At 51.6% G+C, this 20497-nt stretch overlaps 10 protein-coding genes; 4 read left to right on the forward strand and 6 right to left on the reverse strand.

The window, feature by feature from the left end:
* Window positions 1-1407: 1407 nt before the first annotated feature.
* CHC_T00008109001 (hypothetical protein) lies at window positions 1408-7023 on the forward strand. Its single transcript, XM_005712041.1, has one exon. The coding sequence runs from the start codon at window positions 1408-1410 to the stop codon at window positions 7021-7023; it is 5616 nt and encodes a 1871-aa protein (XP_005712098.1).
* Window positions 7024-7032: 9 nt separating this feature from the next.
* Window positions 7033-7599, reverse strand: CHC_T00008110001 (hypothetical protein). XM_005712042.1 is given in 2 exon segments: window positions 7033-7260; window positions 7261-7599. The coding sequence occupies 1 exon segment, from the start codon at window positions 7597-7599 to the stop codon at window positions 7261-7263; it is 339 nt and encodes a 112-aa protein (XP_005712099.1). The 3' UTR covers window positions 7033-7260.
* Window positions 7600-8026: 427 nt separating this feature from the next.
* Window positions 8027-8624, forward strand: CHC_T00008111001 (hypothetical protein). XM_005712043.1 is given in 2 exon segments: window positions 8027-8473; window positions 8474-8624. The coding sequence occupies 1 exon segment, from the start codon at window positions 8027-8029 to the stop codon at window positions 8471-8473; it is 447 nt and encodes a 148-aa protein (XP_005712100.1). The 3' UTR covers window positions 8474-8624.
* Window positions 8625-8965: 341 nt separating this feature from the next.
* On the reverse strand, window positions 8966-9803 carry CHC_T00010298001 (40S ribosomal protein S11). XM_005712044.1 is given in 2 exon segments: window positions 8966-9341; window positions 9342-9803. 1 exon segment carries the CDS (start codon window positions 9801-9803, stop codon window positions 9342-9344), a length of 462 nt encoding a protein of 153 aa, XP_005712101.1. The 3' UTR covers window positions 8966-9341.
* Window positions 9804-10817: 1014 nt separating this feature from the next.
* On the forward strand, window positions 10818-12472 carry CHC_T00009511001 (Translation elongation factor eEF1, subunit alpha). XM_005712045.1 is given in 2 exon segments: window positions 10818-12212; window positions 12213-12472. 1 exon segment carries the CDS (start codon window positions 10818-10820, stop codon window positions 12210-12212), a length of 1395 nt encoding a protein of 464 aa, XP_005712102.1. The 3' UTR covers window positions 12213-12472.
* A 93-nt stretch (window positions 12473-12565) lies between these two features.
* Window positions 12566-12925, reverse strand: CHC_T00008113001 (hypothetical protein). Its single transcript, XM_005712046.1, has one exon. The coding sequence runs from the start codon at window positions 12923-12925 to the stop codon at window positions 12566-12568; it is 360 nt and encodes a 119-aa protein (XP_005712103.1).
* An 8-nt stretch (window positions 12926-12933) lies between these two features.
* CHC_T00008114001 (hypothetical protein) lies at window positions 12934-13023 on the forward strand. The gene has a single exon (XM_005712047.1). It carries the CDS (start codon window positions 12934-12936, stop codon window positions 13021-13023), a length of 90 nt encoding a protein of 29 aa, XP_005712104.1.
* A 3-nt stretch (window positions 13024-13026) lies between these two features.
* CHC_T00008115001 (hypothetical protein) lies at window positions 13027-14936 on the reverse strand. XM_005712048.1 is given in 2 exon segments: window positions 13027-13928; window positions 13929-14936. The coding sequence occupies 1 exon segment, from the start codon at window positions 14934-14936 to the stop codon at window positions 13929-13931; it is 1008 nt and encodes a 335-aa protein (XP_005712105.1). The 3' UTR covers window positions 13027-13928.
* A 63-nt stretch (window positions 14937-14999) lies between these two features.
* Window positions 15000-15845, reverse strand: CHC_T00008116001 (hypothetical protein). The gene has a single exon (XM_005712049.1). It carries the CDS (start codon window positions 15843-15845, stop codon window positions 15000-15002), a length of 846 nt encoding a protein of 281 aa, XP_005712106.1.
* Window positions 15846-15880: 35 nt separating this feature from the next.
* On the reverse strand, window positions 15881-16225 carry CHC_T00008117001 (hypothetical protein). The gene has a single exon (XM_005712050.1). The coding sequence runs from the start codon at window positions 16223-16225 to the stop codon at window positions 15881-15883; it is 345 nt and encodes a 114-aa protein (XP_005712107.1).
* Between the last annotated feature and the right edge of the window lie 4272 nt (window positions 16226-20497).

The raw sequence follows: 20497 nt of genomic DNA on the forward strand, positions 1-20497 counted from the left end.
CCAGCCACTTTGTGTCAGCAGTGGATGTGCGGAATTGGGGCTGGAGGAGCAGCTACCCTTGTGTAGAGGAGCAGCTGGAGGACAGCAAAAAATTGACCTCAAAAAACCACTCCGGCCCAACTCCCTACTTCCTTACACCTTCAGAGCCTCATCGTACACTCTTAAACAGACGTCTGTGACCCGCCCGCCGCCTAGACAGTTTAGAGTCGGTCGTCGTCATCAACTCGCCTCATCCTTTCCCAATCCCCCTCGACGCCAGTAGTGCGACTTTCGACTTTTGTCCTGAGACAAGGGCATCTCAATTTCGTACAATTATTCTCTGCCTATTGCCTCAACTTCAGCAATCACCTGACAACTCTCGCGGCGCCCCCGTCGGCCTCTCCCTGCCCTCGCAGCATGGGGAACCGCAGCAAGCCCTACCGCTCCAAGACTCAATTGCTAGTCGCGGCCTCTGCGATCACCCGCGCCTGCAGCTCGGCAGATCCCTCTCGAATCACAGTTCTGCGCTTGCTCGGCGACGCCCTGCATGCATTCGAGGAGTCGCAGTTGGTAGTCAACGAGATCAAGGCCCGCACCCTTGCCTACACCGCGCGCGACCGAACCTCTGCGGCCACCCGCGGCCAGCTCGATGCCGACACCCGCGTCCGTTCCTCGCACGAACAAGGTGCGCGTGCCCTCTTTTCAGCCGTTGCCAGTGCCCTCGTCAAGCTGCCGACCAGGGCTGGCCCTCTTCGTCGTCGCGCCGTCGACTTGCTCACAGCCACGGGGAGGGCCGCAGGCCCGGCCGTTGTCATGCAGGCTGCCAGCAATGTCCGCTCGCACATATCAGCGCTGAAGAGGCTCACTTGGTCTGATTCGGACCACGGCGATTTTGAAGTGGTCTGCGCCATTATGACCTTGGCCGACATTTCCAACAGCGCTATCGCTGGAAGAGACGTGGCGAAAGACTCGGTCGTTTTTTTGCTGGGTACTCGCGTCCGACAAAAATGCAAGCGCACTGATCTTGCCTATGCTATTGTCCAAATTGTCCAGTCCTTTCCGATGCATGCCCCGCCAGACGATAGGTTGGTGGACAACCTGCTTTCCTTTGCCCTGCAACCGCCTACGTCGAAGCAAGGGTGCGCTGGTGTGGGATGCGCCCTTTTGGCCGCCGTGGCAGCTCCGCATCTAGTTTCGAGAGGCGCCAAACCAGCCGATGACGTGGTAAGTGCGTGTGGACGCAGTTTGAGAACTGCCTCAACATCGACAGAGCGTGCAATGTGGGCTGTGGCCATGGCTCGCGCTTCAGTCACAGCTCGGCGGTCACCGAAGTACCAACTTCTCAAATACGGAAACTTTGAGGCGGGGACAAAGTTTCCAAATAATCAGAAGGCAAACGGCCAACAAACTCACAACACTGACATGACAATGGATGAGGAAAACGTAAGCGTGTGGGTATCTGACGAGATATTTGAAGATGCGTTGGTCCAAATAGCGAAAACCGCAGGGCTGCAGCAGGGTCGTGTGGACGCTTCAATAGCCGTTGCGAGCTTGCTGCGAATGTGGCGAATGGCATTACCGAGCAGTGTTGCAAGGATTGTACCGCGAACTTTTGCCAGGTTGCTACCAGAACTGTCATCAGTGTCTGGTGTTTCGGCCTTGGTAGACGCAATTTGGCTAGGTTTACTAAAGGACTTGGAGCCATCATTGTCGTCTTCAATCTTAGAAAAGCTTCTTCCTGCTCTCTCCGAAGAACACGACTGGCGCCTCTCCGCTGCCCTGCATGTGTGCAGCACATTGCTGCTCAAGTACGGCCGTCAGAGCATGAAAGAAAATGGACTATCGCGGCAATACGGTTCTGTGTCGTCAACTCTTATGAAACGGGCTCACGATGTGTTGGATGTCTCTTCGCAGTTTGTTCGTATGGGCGGCGTGAGAACTATGTCGGCCATAGTGACGGCACTACCGAGATATTGCTCTCCGCTTTTAACGGCTGTTTTGCAGGAACTGCGAATAGCAGATTTAACAATGGCTACAAAACACTCTGAGGAAGCTGTTTCACGAACGTTTGCGGGTTTGAAGTCTGTTGAAAAGGAGCTGTCTTCGATTTTGGGAAACTCTGCCGCCCTTTCCGTTCTTATTGGGAAAGTATCGTCCGGTGAGTGCAATGTTCCGGATGCACTATGGCGTCAGTGTACAATAGATAGCCTGGTGTTGCTACGGCCTCATCTTGCAACTCAGAAGCCTGCTTCTCGTGATACAATTTCGGATTGCATTCGACGGCGAGCTGGATGGGGCTTAGTTGCGGCCCAGGCTAGCTCAAAACAGAAGAAGCTGTTTCATGGAAGCTCTCTTGAGGAGTTGATATCTCTTTGGAAGGAAGAACTAGGGTTGGCCGGGGGAAGAGGGTCCAAAAATGGCCTCACCGCAACTGCACCTTCACACAGAGCAGGGGCAGCAGGAAGCACAGTTCCAAGCACGTCTTCGCTCGATGAAATTCGAGCACAGTCGTCAGTCAGGTCCGCAGCATTGTATGCATTGTCGTGTGCTCTCCGGAACGCATCCTCCACTGATTTAGTGAGATGCGGAGAAGTACTTCTTGGGGCTTGTGCCGCCCGAATTATTGCAAAGCAACACGCTTACGGGTTATCCATGATGTCGCCAAGCAGTTCAATTAGCGGTAACAGTCCAGGTCTTGGACCTGAACTAGCAAATATTTCCGATCCGACTCAAAGACGACAGACTGTACTGAGCTTATCAAAAGTCCTCATGATGGAAAGTTTCTATCTTGTTCAATGCATGAATTTCATCTCGCCTCGTGGGGATGGTTCAGAGCTGTGTTACTATATTGCTGTCTGCATTGGAGAAGAAGCCCAAAGAATAGTTGGAGAAAGCGAGTCTACCAGCATGTCAGATCTGAGTGCGACACACGGATCTTCTGGGTCTTTAGACAAAGCTTATTTGTTCGATACCGCAATGTCCAATCATATGCAATCTCTAAACCGTCCATCACATTTGTACGAGGATGATTGCACGGGGCTTCACGAAGAACATGATTGTGATGTCAGGACATTGGGAGAAGACAAAAATCCCTGCAGTGCTGATTTGAAGCTTTGGCCTTTCAGCAAGCAAGGCTTCGAGGCTCTGAACGCCGAGGAAGTGCTTGCCTCTTGTGCCGTTGGGATAGCAACTTTAGTGTGTGAAGATCTAAAAGCTTCAGGTTCTATAGTCGAGTCACTTTCCTCTGGGAAACTAGGACCCTCAATGAGTGCACTAATAGCCCTCGAGTTGTCACGAAGATTATCCTTTTCCGACTTGGCAGAAATCAACCGTGCTCTTGCAGTCCTACAGGTACTGGCGAAGCGATCTTTGGCGGTCACTGGAGGCACGCGTCGGGGAGCTTTGTCGGAAAGCAAAACAGGCAAATTGTATATACCTCATACAAAGGGAGACGGAAACAACCTAAAGCCCCAGGATGTACCCGGTACTGCCTTTGAACGACATACTAAAGCGCATAGCTGGTGGAAATGGGCGCAATCTTTTTCTGACGAAGGCCGAATTGCTAAAGCTCCATTTCACGACTTTCATACTCGGGCGCTTGGGATTATGCACAGTACCAGACTGGTTGCGGCTGAAGCTCACCGGGAATTGGGCAATACAGGAGGAGCGACTTTGTGGATTGGACTAATGGGAAGAGTTCTCTCTGTTATCAAGGATAACTTGAACTGTGATGGTACATCGCAGTGCGTTCTACTGGCAAATGGCTTTGCCAGTCTAAGGGCACTGCTCGAGGTAGTGCCAAACACAGAACAGACCTTCTCTAAAAAGCCGCCTTGTCAATCTGATATGGCACCGGGCGTCTCAGATATTGATGCCATCTGCGGAGAGGCAGAGAGAGTTTTTCTTGACGCGATCGAGAACGGAAATGTAGACGCCCAGTCCGCAGCAGCTCTCGCTCTGAGCCATAGCTCTCTCCGTGTAGCTGCGTCATCTGAGACTCTTCTGAATGCATTATTGAAGGGTTGGGCATGCGATAGAGGGCAGTTTAGTGCTATGGGCCAAGTTTGCAGGTCTGTCAGTGAGGCAGACGTCTGGACAAGTTGCTTTTCACGCATTTGGCGAGACATGGGAGTTAAGGTCTCAGACACTTCGCTGCGTTTTTTTTCGGCAGACTCTTCTGGAATTGGGAGTAACTCGCCGTGCCTCACAGCCGGGGCTGCAGCTGTTTTGTCGTCATGCAGATTACATTGCTGGGCTCTAACCGAGTCAGGTTACCATGCTGCAATGGAGATGTCGACAGAAATTTTACAATGGACAGGCAACTCTTCTAGGAAAGCCAGAGCGGCTGGGTTGTACGCCATGACCGCATTATGGGCCTCAAGGATCGATGAGGCACGAGTCCATCGAATATCACAGACAAATTATGACCTTGCGACTAGATCATCTCTTGCTACCCGATCGCATCCTCATGGGAAGGTATCGGCATTGTTACCCATTGAATCGTTTTCTTTGAAGGAATCATCTAAGATCAGCAGCGCTGTGGGGCCGTTTCTCGATGAAGTATTGTATGAGGCCCTGGCTCCATACGCGGCTGTGGCGCATATGGATGAACTTCAGAGTGCAGCCATCGCTGCAGTGACGGAAATGATAAGAGGTGCTGGAGTAGAAGAAACTTGTAACAACTTACCACGAATACCTGAGACTTTATTCGCAGCTGTCGAAAACAGGTCAACAGCGGCCAGAAGACTGCTTCATGTTATGGCTGCGGCTGATGCACAGTCAAGACCGAAATACTGGTTTGGACTTTGTCGAGCCGTCTGTATGGATGGTGTTCGCCTGAATCATGGACCATCGAAAGCGGTATGGGATGTCACTCACCAAACGAAGGTCTTTTCAACGAAGATTGCCGTCGAGGCAGTAGATTGTTCTCTTGGGGCCTGCGCATGCACCCAACGTGAAAAGGAAATAGATCCATCAAACTCTATCGTGCACACATGCGCGTACGATTTTCTGCCGAAGGTAGCGGATTTTGCATGTGAAGTATGTAAGAAAGATTCCTTTGATTTTGAAGAATGTGTCGAGGGGTGTAACCTGATTCAGAGAATAGCCACACGAATTGCCTCCACTGCTGAAGCATGGAAGGCTGATGACCAGACCTTCCGAGACTATCGCACTATTTGGGATACGTGCCTTTCGACTCTTGAGCAACTACTACAAGACAATGTGCCGCACGTAGTTCTGAACAGTGCTGGCTCAGCATTATGTGAACTTCTTATTTCTTTCCTCAGGCTGCGGGAAATGGAATGTTTTGCCTCAGCACCTCGCAAGGTTTCCTCGTTCTTGGAGAAGTTATTACGACAGGATTTTCGGCAGCGACTTTTGTACTCTGACCAAGAAGAAGTGGTTGGGATTAAGGCTACTCTTGAGACAGTCGCACGATTGGCGAAAATTGTGACTACATGGTGCGCGACTTCCCACGTGGCTGCTATACCAACCACAGAGGAAACGACTGCCACTCAGTCCGTCAACGTTTTGTTTCGCGCTGTTGTTGGGGATTTCATTTCAATACTTACTGAGAGTGGACTTGACATGGTTGCAGAGTCTGGTGGTGCCTTGACATCAGCGTTAGATGCAAAGGAGGGATTGCGGAAAGCATACCTTCTTTCCATAGAGCCTGTAGTGCTCGGTGCGATTGCTTGTATGGGGGCTTCTTGCGGTGCCAACTTCGAGCGCGACGGGTACTCCTGGGCAAACCCTGCCTCCGCCGGGACAAGATTAGTTGAAGCCGGTAGTCAGTTTTGCAATGTGTCGGTTTCTTGCTACGTTTGGTTGGTAACTCGTTATGAAGAGGGCACAGACTTGCTTCAGCCGAGTGCATCGTTTTGTGCTCAGCATCAGGAAGCACTTTTTAGCTTTTGCAATGCTTGTAGAGAGAGCAATGTGATTGCGAAAGAAATTTTCGTGAGCTTCGCGCAATGGAACAGGTCTGCTTACTTCCAATTTGCTTCTGAACTTGCAGATTTTGGGAATCTCGATAGCGCCTTGCTTACAATTGTCGCCGATGTCTATCTTGGTGCCTTGCTGCAAGCAATGCAGGGTAAAGGTTCCGGATTCCTTAATGGAGTTGACGGGAATTGCACCATGTCTGGCGCGATTTCGGGTGTCACAAAGATGATTCATCACTTGGCTGAGTCGGACATCAAGTCTGCACGGCATTTAGCGCAACGTGCTTTGGATTGTTTGTTTCGGATGATTGGGAGCGAGGCGCTTGAAGTTGTGTCGATGTACAATGATGTGGAATTTCAAAAGGCAGTGTGCAACTGCACGTCTCGATGTATAAACTATGCAACAGACCCCAGTCGGGCAGCACGCAGTTGTATTTCAAGGGTCATGGAAATATTTCAGTGCGCATATAGAGAAGAATCGCTCGCACTCCTTAAGCTTGCCATGGCGATGGGGACCACTCTTTGTGGGATCGTTAACGAGAGGAAAACAGAGGACAAACTAGTGGAAATGCTGCAAACCCCAATCGCAAATGAAAAAGAAGAAGATTCTCCTGCTGAGTTAACGTTGGGATGGACACTGCGATGCCATGGTACTCAGCAATTCATTGTTGACATGATGAAACGGGGATTACAGAAGAATTCTGGCGGGTCTGGGAACGCGAAGGCATTAGTATACCAACTTGGTGTCCTCGGGCTTTCTACTCGTCACTGTTGCATACCAACGTGCTTGCGGGTTGCTATTTCCGCGATTACTTTAGATGCGGGGCGCGAGTGCGCAATTAATCGCGTTGGTCTACTTCTTTTCTCGATCTATTTATCGAAAATTGTGCTCTCCCTGCCGTCCAAATCCGCGAGTACCACAAGTAAGGCGAGCCAGTCAACGGAGGCTGCTTCGTTCTTGGTCGAAATCGCAGCAAACGATAAGGCATCGCTTCGAAATGTTGTATCCTTACTCGGGGATGTCGAGAGGAATACCGTTAAATTATTCTTGCTGGCTTCAGAAGTTGAAAGCAAGAAACTAACACGCAAAAACAGCTAACACTCTAACTAAAGAAATCGAAACGATCGCAAATTCTCGCTGCTTTACCATGTACAAATCTCTGTAACTTGGAGTCACTCGCTTCTTCTGTCAGTGCCGCTCGTTTCTCTTTGCCGATCGATAGAAGTATCTGTACTCCATAGCGCAGTAGATCGCGCTCAGTCACAGCCTGACAGAAGCAAACCGTCTCCGCATCGGCCGTTGAAGAGAAACACAAGGACCAGGGCTTCGAGGCGATTAAATCGTACTGGGGTAAAGCATGACGCGAACGCCCTTTCCGATGGAATTCGGTGGCAAGTTCTTGCGGAACTTCGCGCGTACGTGACCGTTGTTTCCGTGAGGGGCAATGATACGGCCCCACATGACGCGATATTTGCTCGAGGCGCCGCTCGGAGTCCTCTTCTCGACTAGACCCTTGTAGACGTAAGCGACTCGCTTACCCATGTAGAACTGGGCATCCTTGCGATCCTTGACGCCTTCGATTTGAAGGCGCGATTGGCCACAGTGCTGGTTACGTCGATTGCGCTTGTAACCAAGATGGATTCCCTTGGAATGTAACCTTGCGGTGTTCGTCATTGCGGTAGTTGAGATGGGCGAAATGAACTACCGACGGATTCAAGTCTGAGAATAGAAAGCGATGTGCCGGCACGACTAACGCTGGTAAGAAAGTGACCCGCAATGGATGGGTTCGCGTCGGCGATTTACGGCAATGGAATTAGGGCAACGTGGTGGGGATGGCCCATTCCCTAAAATTTGAAATATTTTGGTGTCCACGCATGGCTAGTTTGGGTTGTATTTCTTTTATTTTTGGGCAGTCGCCGGCGGCGCGCACGAAACCTATGAACCAATCAAAAGCTTCCTATGACTTGATCGCATATATTGTTCCCCCGCCGGCTACTTACGCTAGAAACCAGAGCGCCATTTGCACGCTCGGTTTATCGGCAACAGCATCGTTTCTCAACACTCGAAGTGATCACCCCTTCTGACTACGAGCAAGTACAAGATGCCACCGAAACTAAGGACAGAGGTGGAGGCTATCAAGCTCGGCCCGACCCTTCGTGAGGGCGAGAACTGTTTTGGCGTGTGCCATCTCTTCGCATCGTTCAACGACACATTCATTCATGTCACTGATCTATCCGGTCGTGAGACCCTCGTCCGCCGTACGGGTGGTATGGAAGTGAAGGCCGATCGCGATGAAAGCTCACCTTACGCTGCTATGATGGCGGCTCAGAAGGTCGCTGAGCGCCTCAAGGAGCTCGGTGTCACAGCCATCCACATTAAGCTTCGCGCCACTGGTGGAAACACCACCAAGACCCCGGGACCGGGCGCCCAGTCTGCGATGCGTGCGCTCGCTCGTTCCGGACTCAAGATTGGCCGTATTGAGGATGTCACGCCCATTCCCACCGATTCCACAAGGAAGAAGGGTGGTCGCCGTGGTCGCCGTTTGTAATCTGCCCGCCTGGCCTCTCTTTGGCATTCGCTTTTTTATCGCATGACTGGCGCTTGTTCTTTCAAGTGCGATTTTAGCGAGTGTTCTCGATATAAACAATAAATTCGCAGAGGCTGGCCTCTTCAGGTTACTTCGAGCTTTCCGTATCCAATCCCAGTGAGCGAGAGAATTGCGTGTTATCGGCTGCTTCAAAGCGTGTATGATTTCAGGTCGACGGAAGGTAAAACCAGGGCCTTTTCAAAGTACTAGTGCGTGTTAGAATTAAGGCGGACAAAAACCTGTGCCAAGGACCATAGCAGGTTGTGTCCGTATCAATACGTTTGGCGAGCAAAGGATTTTGGCTTGATGCATTCGTCGTGAAGGTCTTGCTGTAGATGTCTTTAGAGTAGGGATCTCTAGCTAGAAAAGTGTGAATAGTAAGCTTGAGTCTCTCGGTGGCTTCTCTCCTGCGCCAGTGTTCTACTCCTCGTACCCTTGCGGTAATGAATGGCATTCGATCTTGCTATGAAGTTTTATAATGTTGGACTCATGGAGACTCGATCGCGTGAAAGAAACGAACAAGAACTATGAGAGTACTGGTCTGTCTACGCCACTAAATAGCAAGCAACCTCCGCAATATCCAGACGAGAGACCGGTGCGCAAAACGCGCATCGAAATTCGTCTCCTCCGAACGAGGATCGCTAACAGGAGTAGCGAGGAATCGCAACGCATCGTGAGGGGCATAAATTGTGGCGAACGACACGTGCATAAAAGCATGTAATCCCGCATTGGAGAGCCGCGATCCTATCTACGCACATCGCACAAACATCCAGCATGGTGCAAAAGTAAACCGTCCTTTACACCGTATGTGACATAACGCTTTGACAGTTTAGAGACCTGCGAAAATCTTCTTGCCGTCCGCTGAAGGCGCTGCACGATCAAGTTTCAGAACGGCAAAACGCTTCGTCTTCGAGGTTGGGCGGTTCTGTCCGATTGTAACCTGGTCGCCTTCGCGCAAGCGGAAGCAGGGGGAGGCGTGAGCGGGGATGTTGCGGTGACGCTTTTCGAATCGCTTGTACTTCCGGATCCAATGCAGGTAATCCCTGCGCACGATGACAGTCTTCTTCATCTTGGTGGAAACAACGACACCACGAAACAGACGTCCGCGAATAGATACATTCCCGGTGAATGGGCACTTCTTGTCAACGTAAGTGCCTTCGATCGCCTCGCGAGGGGTCTTGATGCCGAGACCGACGTTGCGGAACCACCTGCCGTTCTTGCGACCAACGCGACCAACTAGTGATACGGCACCCTGCTTGGGGAAGGCCTTCTCGTGAAGAATATCCGCCATGGTAGTTGGAGTGGCAGAAGGGAGCAAGAGAGTGAAGGGCTGTGGGAAGGGCAAAGAAGGAGTTGGGCGCAGGGGAGCGATCTGTGAAAAGAGGCAGACGGCGGCCGTCGATGATCAACGACACGTGTAAAGGATTACTCTCTGCACTGGGAACGTGTTGAGCGTGGCAGAGTAGTGCGTAAATAGATTTGTGATCCGAAGTGGTGATCTAAAACTCGAAGACCTTTCACGAAGAAACCACTACACTGTAATGCTCAGCTGGAAAATACTGTTTGCGTGCAGATCCGATGATGCACTTCATCGCCAGGTTCAGCGGGCTCCCAACAATGGATCGATGGCTTACAAAAGGCAGCCAGCTTCCCAATTGGGCTCTGCCAACGCACCACCGTTTATTCCCTTCTCATATTATTCATAGGGCCAATGGTAGAGAGCCATACACGAAATCCGCAGTCAATATGCTAGAGTGGCCAATAGATGTACCTACTGGTTGAGACTCCACGTCGGGCCGATCGGGGACTCTCATTTGCGACGGCGGTAAATACTCTCCTGGAACCCCACCGGAAGACCCGGAAAACAATGCCACACGCATCAAGCGGCATCGGTTCAGGGATCCAAGATGGAGTGCTTTCGGCTGCCGCCGTCGTCCGGTCAATTCCGGTTGCCAGGGCCCATTCCCGTTAGCGTGTTAAGTTTTGTCATTTTGTCATTTTTGAGAAAATAATCAATTTTATGGATCAAAATTTCGTTGATTTGTCGGCGGCTGGCCTGCAGTCGTCGTCCTATTACTCTTTTCTGGAACGTGCTAATACTTCGACTTTTTTCTTTATTTTTTACAAATTTCTCGCATCGATTTCGCCGGTTCGACACAGCGATTCTTTGTTAATATACCGTCCGCCGCCGGCCGCCGTCAACAGTCTTCCCCCCTCCCCCCCCCCCCCCCCCCCCCTCTCATCGCAGTGAGAAACTAACCGACTCGAGAACCTTTTCCGATTCCTCCACCTCAAACAAATCACAATGACTGAAGGAAAGAAGCATGTCTCCATTGTCATTTGCGGCCATGTCGACGCTGGCAAATCCACCACCACTGGCCGATTGATCTTCGAGCTTGGAGGCATCTCCGAGCGTGAAATGCAGAAGTTGAAGGATGAGGCCAAGGCCCTCGGGAAGGATTCCTTCGCATTTGCCTTCTACATGGACAAGTCCAAGGAGGAGCGTGCCCGCGGTGTCACTATCGCGTGCACTACCAAGGAATTCTTCACGGACTCTTACCATTACACGATCATTGATGCCCCGGGCCATCGCGATTTCATCAAGAACATGATTACTGGTGCCTCCCAGGCCGACGTTGGACTTCTCATGGTTCCCGCCGATGGAAACTTTATTACTTCTATTGCCAAGGGCGATCACAAGGCCGGTCAGGTCCAGGGACAGACCCGCCAGCATGCTCGTCTTCTCAACCTTTTGGGCGTCAAGCAGCTAATTGTCGGTGTGAACAAGATGGATTGCGACCTCGCCAAGTACGGCAACGAGCGATTCACTGAGATCAAGAATGAGGTTACGAGCATGCTTGTCAAGGTTGGGTGGAAGAAGGACTTCGTGGCCAAGAGCGTGCCGGTCATCCCGATCTCTGGATGGATGGGCGATAACTTGATCACCAAGTCTGCCAAGATGGGTTGGTGGAAGGGCTGTGACGTCCTTGTCGGTAAGGAGAAGGCCCATATCGACACTTTGTCCGATGCTCTCGAGAAGATGGTCAGGATTCCCGATCGTCCGACCAACGCCAAGCTCCGCATGCCAGTATCTGGTGTGTACAAGATCAAGGGTGTCGGTGATGTGATCACCGGCCGTGTCGAGCAGGGTGTCATCAAGCCTGAGGACCAGGTTCTCTTCCTGCCGACTCACACTACCTCCACGCCCTGTTCTGGAAAGGTTTTCTCCGTCGAAATGCATCACAAGTCAGTGCCGGAGGCTGGTCCCGGAGACAATGTCGGACTTAATGTCAAGGGTGTCGAGAAGCTTAACATGCCTCGCGTCGGTGATGTGATGATTCTCACCAAGGATGACTCCCTCAAGCGTTGCGCCACGTTCACGGCCCAGGTTCAGATCCTCGACCATCCAGGGCAGCTCAAGATTGGCTACGCCCCAGTGGCATTCGTCCGCACTGGCCGATCTGCCTGCCGAATCAAATGCATCAACTGGAAGATGGGCAAGGAGACCGGAGGTGCCAAGGTCGAGAACCCCGATTACATCAAGGCTAACGAAGTCGCTGAAATTGTTTTCGCTCCGCAGCAACCATTCGTTGTCGAAGGATTCAAGAAGTGCGAGGGCCTTGGGCGTGTTGCCATTATGGAGGGTAACACAGTGGTCATGCTCGGCAAGGCCATCAAGGTCGAGTTCTCCGACGCGTAGTAGGACATAAACGGTTTTGCGTCGAATAGTAGCTTTTTACGTTGCTCACCGTCGGCCATTCGTAGGGTCATATTCGGTTTGCTCGTTGACCTAGCGTATCCTCATTCGTTATTGCGATTTTGCTTACTCTACAGTCGCTCTAACTTTGATACAGATCTTATCTTACGATCGCTAACGTCAAAGTCGGGATCCCAGAGTGCGGACGAAGCCTTTTTTTGCAGTCTGCACATGGCGAGTAAACAAAAATTTGAATTGTTGTGCAATTGCTGCCACTGCTGCATGTAAGTGGGGCACCGTCTTAGACCCAGACTGGATGATGCTGCACCGCCTGACGCTGTTGCGCTGAACGCTCACTAGCATCTGATAGTGAATAGAATATCCGGTGGAGCGACAGTTGTCGAAGACTTGATTAGGGCACTGAATCTCGACGTGAATCCGCCGTTCCCGTGATGGAAGCTCAGCAAGGTGTGGTGCACAATGGTAGGTCCTCGTGGTTTCGCTCGCTGCCAAAGCCCTTTTTGTTCAGGAAAAGTGCACGTCCAAGTCAGAGACTCCGCAGTACACCATGTGCCCACCCCCCAGAATATATTTACCAGGAAGACGAATCTCATAGTTGCGGCCTTTGCTGTTGTCCCAATGTGAGCCGCCATCATTGAATGCACACACGATCCCTCTCGGAGCCTCAATTCTCTGAAACCAGGACCCATTAGCATCCGTCCTCATGTCCATGGGCAACTTGTGCCAAACCTTATTGTCTTGCCCATCGATCGCGTACGAAACGAAACAGCTCCGCCATGCGAGACTGGATTGAAAAGACAGTTCTACAAAACGGTCCATGGGGCGTGACGCGCGCAAACAATCTGCTATTTGAGCGTCTGCTACGCGACGGCAGCCGCTGCCGCTTTCCACGACGTAGCGACCGGGCTTGGAGATGATGTAATTCCGGCCGACGTTGGAGTCGATGACTTCAGCTTTCTCATTGGCGAGACGGAACTCAAGACGCTTCGCTTTAATACGGAAGACACGGAAGCCTGGTTTTACATGGTCGGCCTCAATGAGCTAATGATGAACAAGAGGGAGTACATGAGAGGTCAGAACCAGCAGGATACTCGGGGCAGAGAGAGAGAGGTTGAAAAGAGGGGGGGGCGGAGAGAGAGAGAGAGAGGTTGAAAACGGACTGGGAAGGTCGTACTTGATACTTGCCAAATGGTATCCAGCGACCGTCGTTCTTTCGGTAGGATATCTGGGAAACGGTCCAGCTAGGACGCGAATGGTAGAGCTCGATCCAAAGGTCCTCTGAGGTGGTGCCTCTGAAGGCTGAGTTTGCGGTGTCATGGAAAGGGTAGAGCGCGACCATGGGTGCAATGGGCTCTGGGACAGGGGTGAAGCTGCTGCCAAAGGCCGTCCACGTGAATTGGGTGCCGGAGCGATGTCACAAAGCGCTGCTCGCCTTTCTCAAGAATGCGATTATACTGTTGGTGGGAAATGAGAGGAGGGGAGATTCTTTAACGAGAGCTTGCATGTCTTGGAGAGAGAGAGAGCTTTCAATACTGCAAACGAAGGAAATATCTGAAGTGGGCCACGGCCAATAGGGCGAGTGGGTTTGTGGGCGATTCGCAGGCGACCTTGTCATCTAGCTAGGGGAAATGACGAACGCAGGCAATGGACTTGGGCCTCCGCACAAAGGATTCTGTTGTTCCTGTGGTTCCATCCGGATTACGTAGTAAATATATACCAAACATTTTTCGACAACATATTTGCACACATGTCCTGGCACGAGAGCGTCATCCTCATGGTCTCACTCGATAAACTCCGAGACGTCTTTGCGGAATGGCGCGTATGCGACCTGCCAGACGTCCACCATTTGGGCAAGCGTACCTGAGGGTCAAGCACCTTGACTTTCACACTCATAACCTCGAATAAGCGTAGATCAAAAGTCGCACCGTGAGAGACCTCCGCCGTGAACTCCCGGCGCAGACTCGCGCGCAGGTTTGCCCGCTGTCGCGCGTAATGCCTAGCCTTAGCTATAAAGGGGCCCAATGGTAGGTTGCGATAGGACTGTTCGACGAATATGAAGCCCTCGGACTCTCGGTCATCGGTTAATGATGTTGTGCTGAATGGTACAACATCTAGGCCCTCTGACACTTCGAGCATACGTCCCATAAGCACATTCCCGTCCTTAATTGGATCAGGGCTTAACGAGCTATCCCACCCGTGCATGCCCACGTGCCTTATGTTCCTGTTTTCATAATCCAGTGATAACCTGACGCACGCATCTTCAGGGTTCTGACACTTACCAGTGTTACGGAAGTCATCAAACACTTTACGGATCGCATAGTCGAAATCGTCACCTATTTCGAGCGAGAAGAAAGACCGTAATAAGTGATTGTTTTTCCCCCCAGGCCACATAGAGGAACCGCTTAAACCTTCCTTCTGTCTCAGTATGCCCTCATTTGGTGAGCTCGACCTGGTGACCGCAAACTTCAGGGCATAGTAAGTCATCAGAAGGCTTAGACAGAGAGTGGACACTGCCGCAAAGATGACCAGTGTTCGCGTAGACACGTATGTTAGAGCAACAAGCTCTCCAGTCGACACAGGCTCTAACGTCACGTTGGTACTAGAGATGACGCCACCGCTGAGGATTCTTGCTAAGTATGTCGCAGACACATCAGAGAGTTCCTGAAGACGGAAATAACCAGGCCTCCCACCGTAGGTAGCCCGCATCTTGTTCCCTGCCAGCACAGACAGCTCTTGCACCCTTGTGATCGCAACACCACGAGAGAGACCTCATATGTCAGTTTGTCTAATAATCTTCAGTACATCGCCTATATACATAATAGGTGACGCCCAAATTAGCCTCCTAGAGCCGGAGTCAGGTTCCACTCGGTCATACTCCACACTCCCAACGTCGTCCTGCCCGCTAGCTAAATACGCAACTATGCCTATGTAACCCCCCAGGTCTTCGTTTACACGGAGACATACGATAGTGTCGCCCTCCTCTAGCGGAGGAAAACAAAACCCATTCTCGATGAGGTAAGACCTGTCGAACTTGGGCCGGCATGTAGCGTTATACTGTCCCTCGTCAGCAGGGTGTACACACTTCGAACTACATTCGTCCCAATTGGAATAGGTTTTAGTTCCCACCTCAACAAAGTCGGGCCGCTGAATCAGTTCGAGCTTTCTCCCAACCGAGAAGTCATTTTTGACTACTCGACTGGCATCAAGAGCTGTGAAATCATCACCTTTTAAGCTAGTGATTTCCATCTGGACCTCTTTTGTGCGCACAGCGGTGCAGGCTTCAAGCTCTGAGTTGCTATTAATACAATAGTCCATGCGGAAGAAAGCGCGTTGCCGTACCAGGGCCTGACCATCACGACCATCAGCACCAGCAGCTGTGGACATGTTGATCGCCCAGTTGTAGAATACATCCAATCCTCTGCCGAACTGCAATACCACATCCTCACTAGCGCCGCGATTACGTTTTAGCCAAGCGCGAGCCTCAGACATACTTTCGTCATAACTAGCCTTGGGAAAGTCTGGCTCAAAGATCGGAGACGAGCGCAATTCTGAGACGGGGTCTGTCCTACGAGTCAGTCTAATGTTATCAAACAGAATACCTTCCCTGCGAAGCATCTCGTCTCGAAACACCTTCTCGCAGCCAAATTTTGCTACCCATTGGGGTCCCTGCTCCTCAGTACTTGCCCCAATTTAGACTTGTGAGCTTCACCGAAAGTAACACCGTATTCCATGACAAACACGAGCGCGTTTGCAACGAGTGATACTAGCAGAACGAGAAACCAACTTTTCCTGCTGAAGTACTTGGAGTGCAAATACAGAGCCCCAGCTCTGCATTCTTTCCAATATACAGAGCCACCTTGCATCACTGCGTATGCGGCCCACCTGCGGTTCAAGAAAGCAAAAGTTCCCTCAACAACGGGCAGCAACCCCCAGTTTATTAATATGAATTTGAAGACATTAGCCAGGCCGGCACTGATAGGTATTTCCAAAGACATGACTTCCTTACTTCTTGCAGGGCGTCTTGCTATGGGCTTCTGGTATCCCCTCGGGTGTTACAAAATAAAGCCACCGCCGGCTGCCGGAAGAGTCGGTAGAGGGGGCCATCGGTGCTCTTGGCATCGCAGTTCCCGCACTGTGATTCGGTATCGTACAGCACGGAAGCATGCCGTACCTTCGAAGGTACAACACGGCAGCATACAGCACGGTGGCTGGGGCCGAAAGCCGTGGTTCAGATTGAACAGGTTTGGTTGTATTGATCATTGCTCCGGTCGGAGCGAGGTGGAGTAGTCTCGAGTTCCTGAGTACAGGAGTACTGTCGTGGGCACTGTACAGCGAGGACAGCGCTAGCCCTAAGCGACTGGCAGTGTCCGCGGCGGTGCGCCGCCGGTCCCAAAATTACAAAGGGGAATTTTACCGGGTACTTAAATCAAGGGGAAATTAAAGGGACTAGAAATCCGGGGGATACTCACGCACTCACGAGACAAGACCCCCGGTGGCTTTTGTGGCCTTTCGCTTCGCCTCGCTCGATCACCTCCGTTCTGCTCCCTCCGCTGCGCACGTTCAGGGAAACCGAGCCTCAGCTTCCGCTCGAGACTAACATTCCTACCACAGTTATGGGCCCAGGGAGTGGTTCGGCCCGCGATCGCGAGAGCCGTTTAGACCCTCCCTTCTTCTATCCGGATGGAGATCTTCAGGATTGGCGGCGGAAAATCGCTCGCTGGGTAGACCTTATAAAGTCTGCCGCTGAGCGTGGCACGGATCGCGTGTACGCCACGGTGTACGCCACCCTTGGGCGCCAGCTCTATGAGCGTGGCTTGCCCAGTGCTCAACAGTCAATTGTTGACGAAGCACAGGCAGCAAGAACGATCGATTTTAAACAAAACGATCAAGTCGCAGCCGTTCGAGACATTGTGAATCTCATCGCCATTGACCCCCCGATTGCTATGGTATCAAGGCTGATAAACTCGTTTCACAAGGTATCAACCTGCCGCCGGAAGAAGAACGAAGATCTCTCTGTTTTCGTGTCACGGTTCCGAGGACTGGCTGCGGAGCATCTTATGCATTCCAACGCCTCGACGTCTTCCCAGATTGGTGAAGTCCTGGCAATCACTTTGTTGAACAATGCCAACCTCGAAGAGGGCACTCTGACTAATGCCAAGCTGCAGTTAATTTCGTTGGCTGAAGCTCGGGCTGTCGAAGTGAATCCGCCAACAACGAGGTCGTTCTCCACCAAAGATCTCGACGAATTCAAGTCTGTTATTGAGAGCGCAGGAGAGCTCCAAGGTCCGTTGTACTTCCGTACAGACGATGAAAATGGTCTACGGAATGCCCTCCGTAAGTACCGCTCTCAAGCACGAGGGACAGGAAAGAAAATCCAGGACGCATTTCAGAAACTGTACACCAATCCGCAGGAAGATGAAACGCCTAATAATTCCGTAGCGGGTATCATCTTGTCAAAGGCGAAGCCTTGCAAGCTTCACTTAGATGACGCCGTTTCTGTCCTTGGAAACTTGACCCTCACGTCAACACAAGGTCCCTCGATGAGCATGAAGGACGTTGAAAGCCTCGTGCAGCGCAACGTTCGACAAGCACTTCTCGCCGCAGGGCATAAGGCTTCTGGAGCTGGATCCGACAACTTCGCCTATAATGACGTCGTACGCAATGGAGCTCGTGGACGTAGTCGGAACCCGCCCAGAGGAAGACGCAAGCGCCCTCACGAAGAAGTAGGAACCCGCTCCTACACGACCACCTGTGCAGAGTGTGGTGAGCAGGGACACCTCCGTGGTGATCTGCGCTGCTCAGCGTCCGACCATCACGCGAAAAGACGAAGAACCACTGGGAACGACCGTTTCCGGAACACTGGGAACGAGTACAAATCTCCTGCTTTTTTTCGTCCAGGCTCCCGTCTGGGACGCAGAGACAACTAAGTCTCGTTTCCAGGCGGGGAGCCAAGTCCGACGTCTTCTCCTCACGTGAGGACCCCAATCCAATTTTAGACGTTGGCTGTCCGAGGAGTGTCGGCGGCATCCAATCCGCGGCTACACTCTGCGTGAAAATGGGAATCAAGCTACCCATTCGTCCGCTCGATTGCAAACCATTCTATCACGGATATGGAATGGAGTGTAGCGAAGCCGAGCTTGTGGTTGCCATATGGGATATGCCTGTTACGGACATGTACGGGACAAACATAACAATTCCGTTCTACGTCACAAAGGGAATTGGCTTCCTCCTTCTCGGCAACGAAGTGCTCCACAAGTCAAGATTGCTGGGACCATAAAACGCCCTTGTCATACCACCTGGAGTGTGCGGCCTCTCACAGAAAGAGGTCGTGCTTCAGACATATAGTGAACAAATCTCCCCGGAAGATAAAGACGCCAAGAGAACGTACTTGTTCGTGGTACCTTCAAAGACTTCGTCTTTCGAAACGTACTTCGCATCTTTGCGCTCCCTCATGTCGAGGCAAATGGGGCATCGTTTCGGAAGAACCAAGTTTATGGACGGAAAGGTGGCAAAGAGGTTTGCGCTCAAGCTTCATGGCTCTTCCCACTTGCCCCTTGACGATATGCTCGAGTTATGCAAACGAGGATCTATCCTCTCCTCAGTTCTTAGGCAAGCCCTCACCACTGTTGCATCGAAATGTACGTCTTGCAAGAGCACCGGAAGACCTTCCAACTCGAGAAAGGTCTCTTTCGGAAAGCTCCTCTCATCTTTCAACGACCACGTTCAGCTAGACTACATGTACATCACAGAGCTGAGTAATCAGCCCATACTCCACATCGTCGACGTACACACCGGGCTTTCCGTTACCTCACTCATGAATACACGAGAGATGGACGAGGCATCCCGTGTGTTCGATAACAAGTGGTGTGATGTACACGGTCCTCCAGCTGTTGTATCATCTGACCCTGAGTTCAATAACTCCGTGTTCAAGGGCTTTTTGCAGTATGCAGGGGTCAAATTCCAGCCCCGTCCTGCTCGAAGACACAACAAGCTTGGGGTGGTTGAGTGCAAGAATGCAGTGGTCCGGTTGATAGCCCAAAGGATGACCAAAGATGCACAGTTCTTCATGCAGACTCGCAACGTGGAAGTGGAGAAGTCCGACGTTCTTTCCCGTGCAACATATGTGAGCAACATACTGTACGGTAGCAAGAGAATGAGCAGCTTTGAACTCGCTAGGGGCTATACTCCTTCCATCGCTGGACTCCCAAAAAGTGTTGTGACCGACCAAATAATCGCTGCTCACGAAGAGCAAGTTGCCCGTCGGGCCCTCTTGATGCTTGACAAGGGCCGGTCACCCAACACCGTCCTTCCCGAAGACCTTCGACGTGGCGTCCTCGTCTACTACTTCAAACGCAACGTCAAGTTTGGCAAATGGGAATCCGGGTATGTACGTGCAGTCGAGCCGCACATGGTTATTGTCTCAAATAACCCGGAACATCGTGGAAAGCCAATTCGGGCTGCGTATGAAGATGTGCGCATAGCTCCACGGTCACCCTTGCTGTTGGATCTGAACCAGATTGGTTACGTTTTCCCCCGGTCGTACGCCGTCGTTGATACGGATGACACTGAGGTAGCGATGAACCAGCATCAAACTGACAACGCCGAGTCCCGGAGTCAAGTTTTGCCGACCGAGGATGATCTCCCAGCAAGCTTTCCGTGGGAAGAGGGAAACGACGCCCACCCTCCTCTACACGAGGACATTCTTGAGATCAGAAAAGACGGAGAGGACTCAAGAGTACATGCTGATGAAGATGTCGCAAGGTACTTCGAAGAACAGCCTGCATTCTTTGCGAATACTAAGAAATCTCCAAGCTCACGCAACCTTGAGAGACCCCTGCAGGAAGAAGTCACTCCCTCAGATCCGGCAAGGCAACAGGGCACTCTCAACAAACCGTTTGACCCACCTCGTCCCGAGAAAGACATCGGTGAGGTGAGAGTCACGCCTCCCCCGGAGCTGCCGTTTGAACTTCAGTCCATGGAGCAGGACGTCCTGCGACAAGTAAAAGGGATCATCGGAGATAAAACCGCTTCGGAATTTCAACTGCAGTTCGTGCCCCGATGGCTGCTTGACAAAGCCATAGCTGCAGAGAAGAATAACTACGACGGTGCCTTTGAAGAAGTCAGATTGAGTTCCATCCCTAGAGGTGCCAACATTATATCATCGCATCATTTCTTCCAAGTGAAGACCGATGGGGAAGAGGACAAACTCCGGCTGAAGTGTCGAATGGTGCCTCACGGCAACCGCGACAAAGATAAGGAGAGTGTCC

The sequence above is a fragment of the Chondrus crispus genome, genomic scaffold, assembly GCF_000350225.1.
Source record: "Chondrus crispus Stackhouse genomic scaffold, scaffold_94, whole genome shotgun sequence".
Classification (NCBI taxonomy): domain Eukaryota; phylum Rhodophyta; class Florideophyceae; order Gigartinales; family Gigartinaceae; genus Chondrus; species Chondrus crispus.

What these genes read in the sequence shown, in the direction of transcription:
- CHC_T00008111001 (XM_005712043.1), top strand. Translation starts at nt 8,027, where the DNA reads ATGCCACCGAAACTAAGGACAGAGGTGGAGGCTATCAAGCTCGGCCCG.
- CHC_T00008110001 (XM_005712042.1), bottom strand. Translation starts at nt 7,599, where the DNA reads ATGACGAACACCGCAAGGTTACATTCCAAGGGAATCCATCTTGGTTAC.
- CHC_T00008113001 (XM_005712046.1), bottom strand. Translation starts at nt 12,925, where the DNA reads ATGCTAATGGGTCCTGGTTTCAGAGAATTGAGGCTCCGAGAGGGATCG.
- CHC_T00008114001 (XM_005712047.1), top strand. Translation starts at nt 12,934, where the DNA reads ATGTCCATGGGCAACTTGTGCCAAACCTTATTGTCTTGCCCATCGATC.
- CHC_T00010298001 (XM_005712044.1), bottom strand. Translation starts at nt 9,803, where the DNA reads ATGGCGGATATTCTTCACGAGAAGGCCTTCCCCAAGCAGGGTGCCGTA.
- CHC_T00009511001 (XM_005712045.1), top strand. Translation starts at nt 10,818, where the DNA reads ATGACTGAAGGAAAGAAGCATGTCTCCATTGTCATTTGCGGCCATGTC.
- CHC_T00008115001 (XM_005712048.1), bottom strand. Translation starts at nt 14,936, where the DNA reads ATGCGGGCTACCTACGGTGGGAGGCCTGGTTATTTCCGTCTTCAGGAA.
- CHC_T00008109001 (XM_005712041.1), top strand. Translation starts at nt 1,408, where the DNA reads ATGGATGAGGAAAACGTAAGCGTGTGGGTATCTGACGAGATATTTGAA.
- CHC_T00008116001 (XM_005712049.1), bottom strand. Translation starts at nt 15,845, where the DNA reads ATGCTTCGCAGGGAAGGTATTCTGTTTGATAACATTAGACTGACTCGT.
- CHC_T00008117001 (XM_005712050.1), bottom strand. Translation starts at nt 16,225, where the DNA reads ATGTCTTTGGAAATACCTATCAGTGCCGGCCTGGCTAATGTCTTCAAA.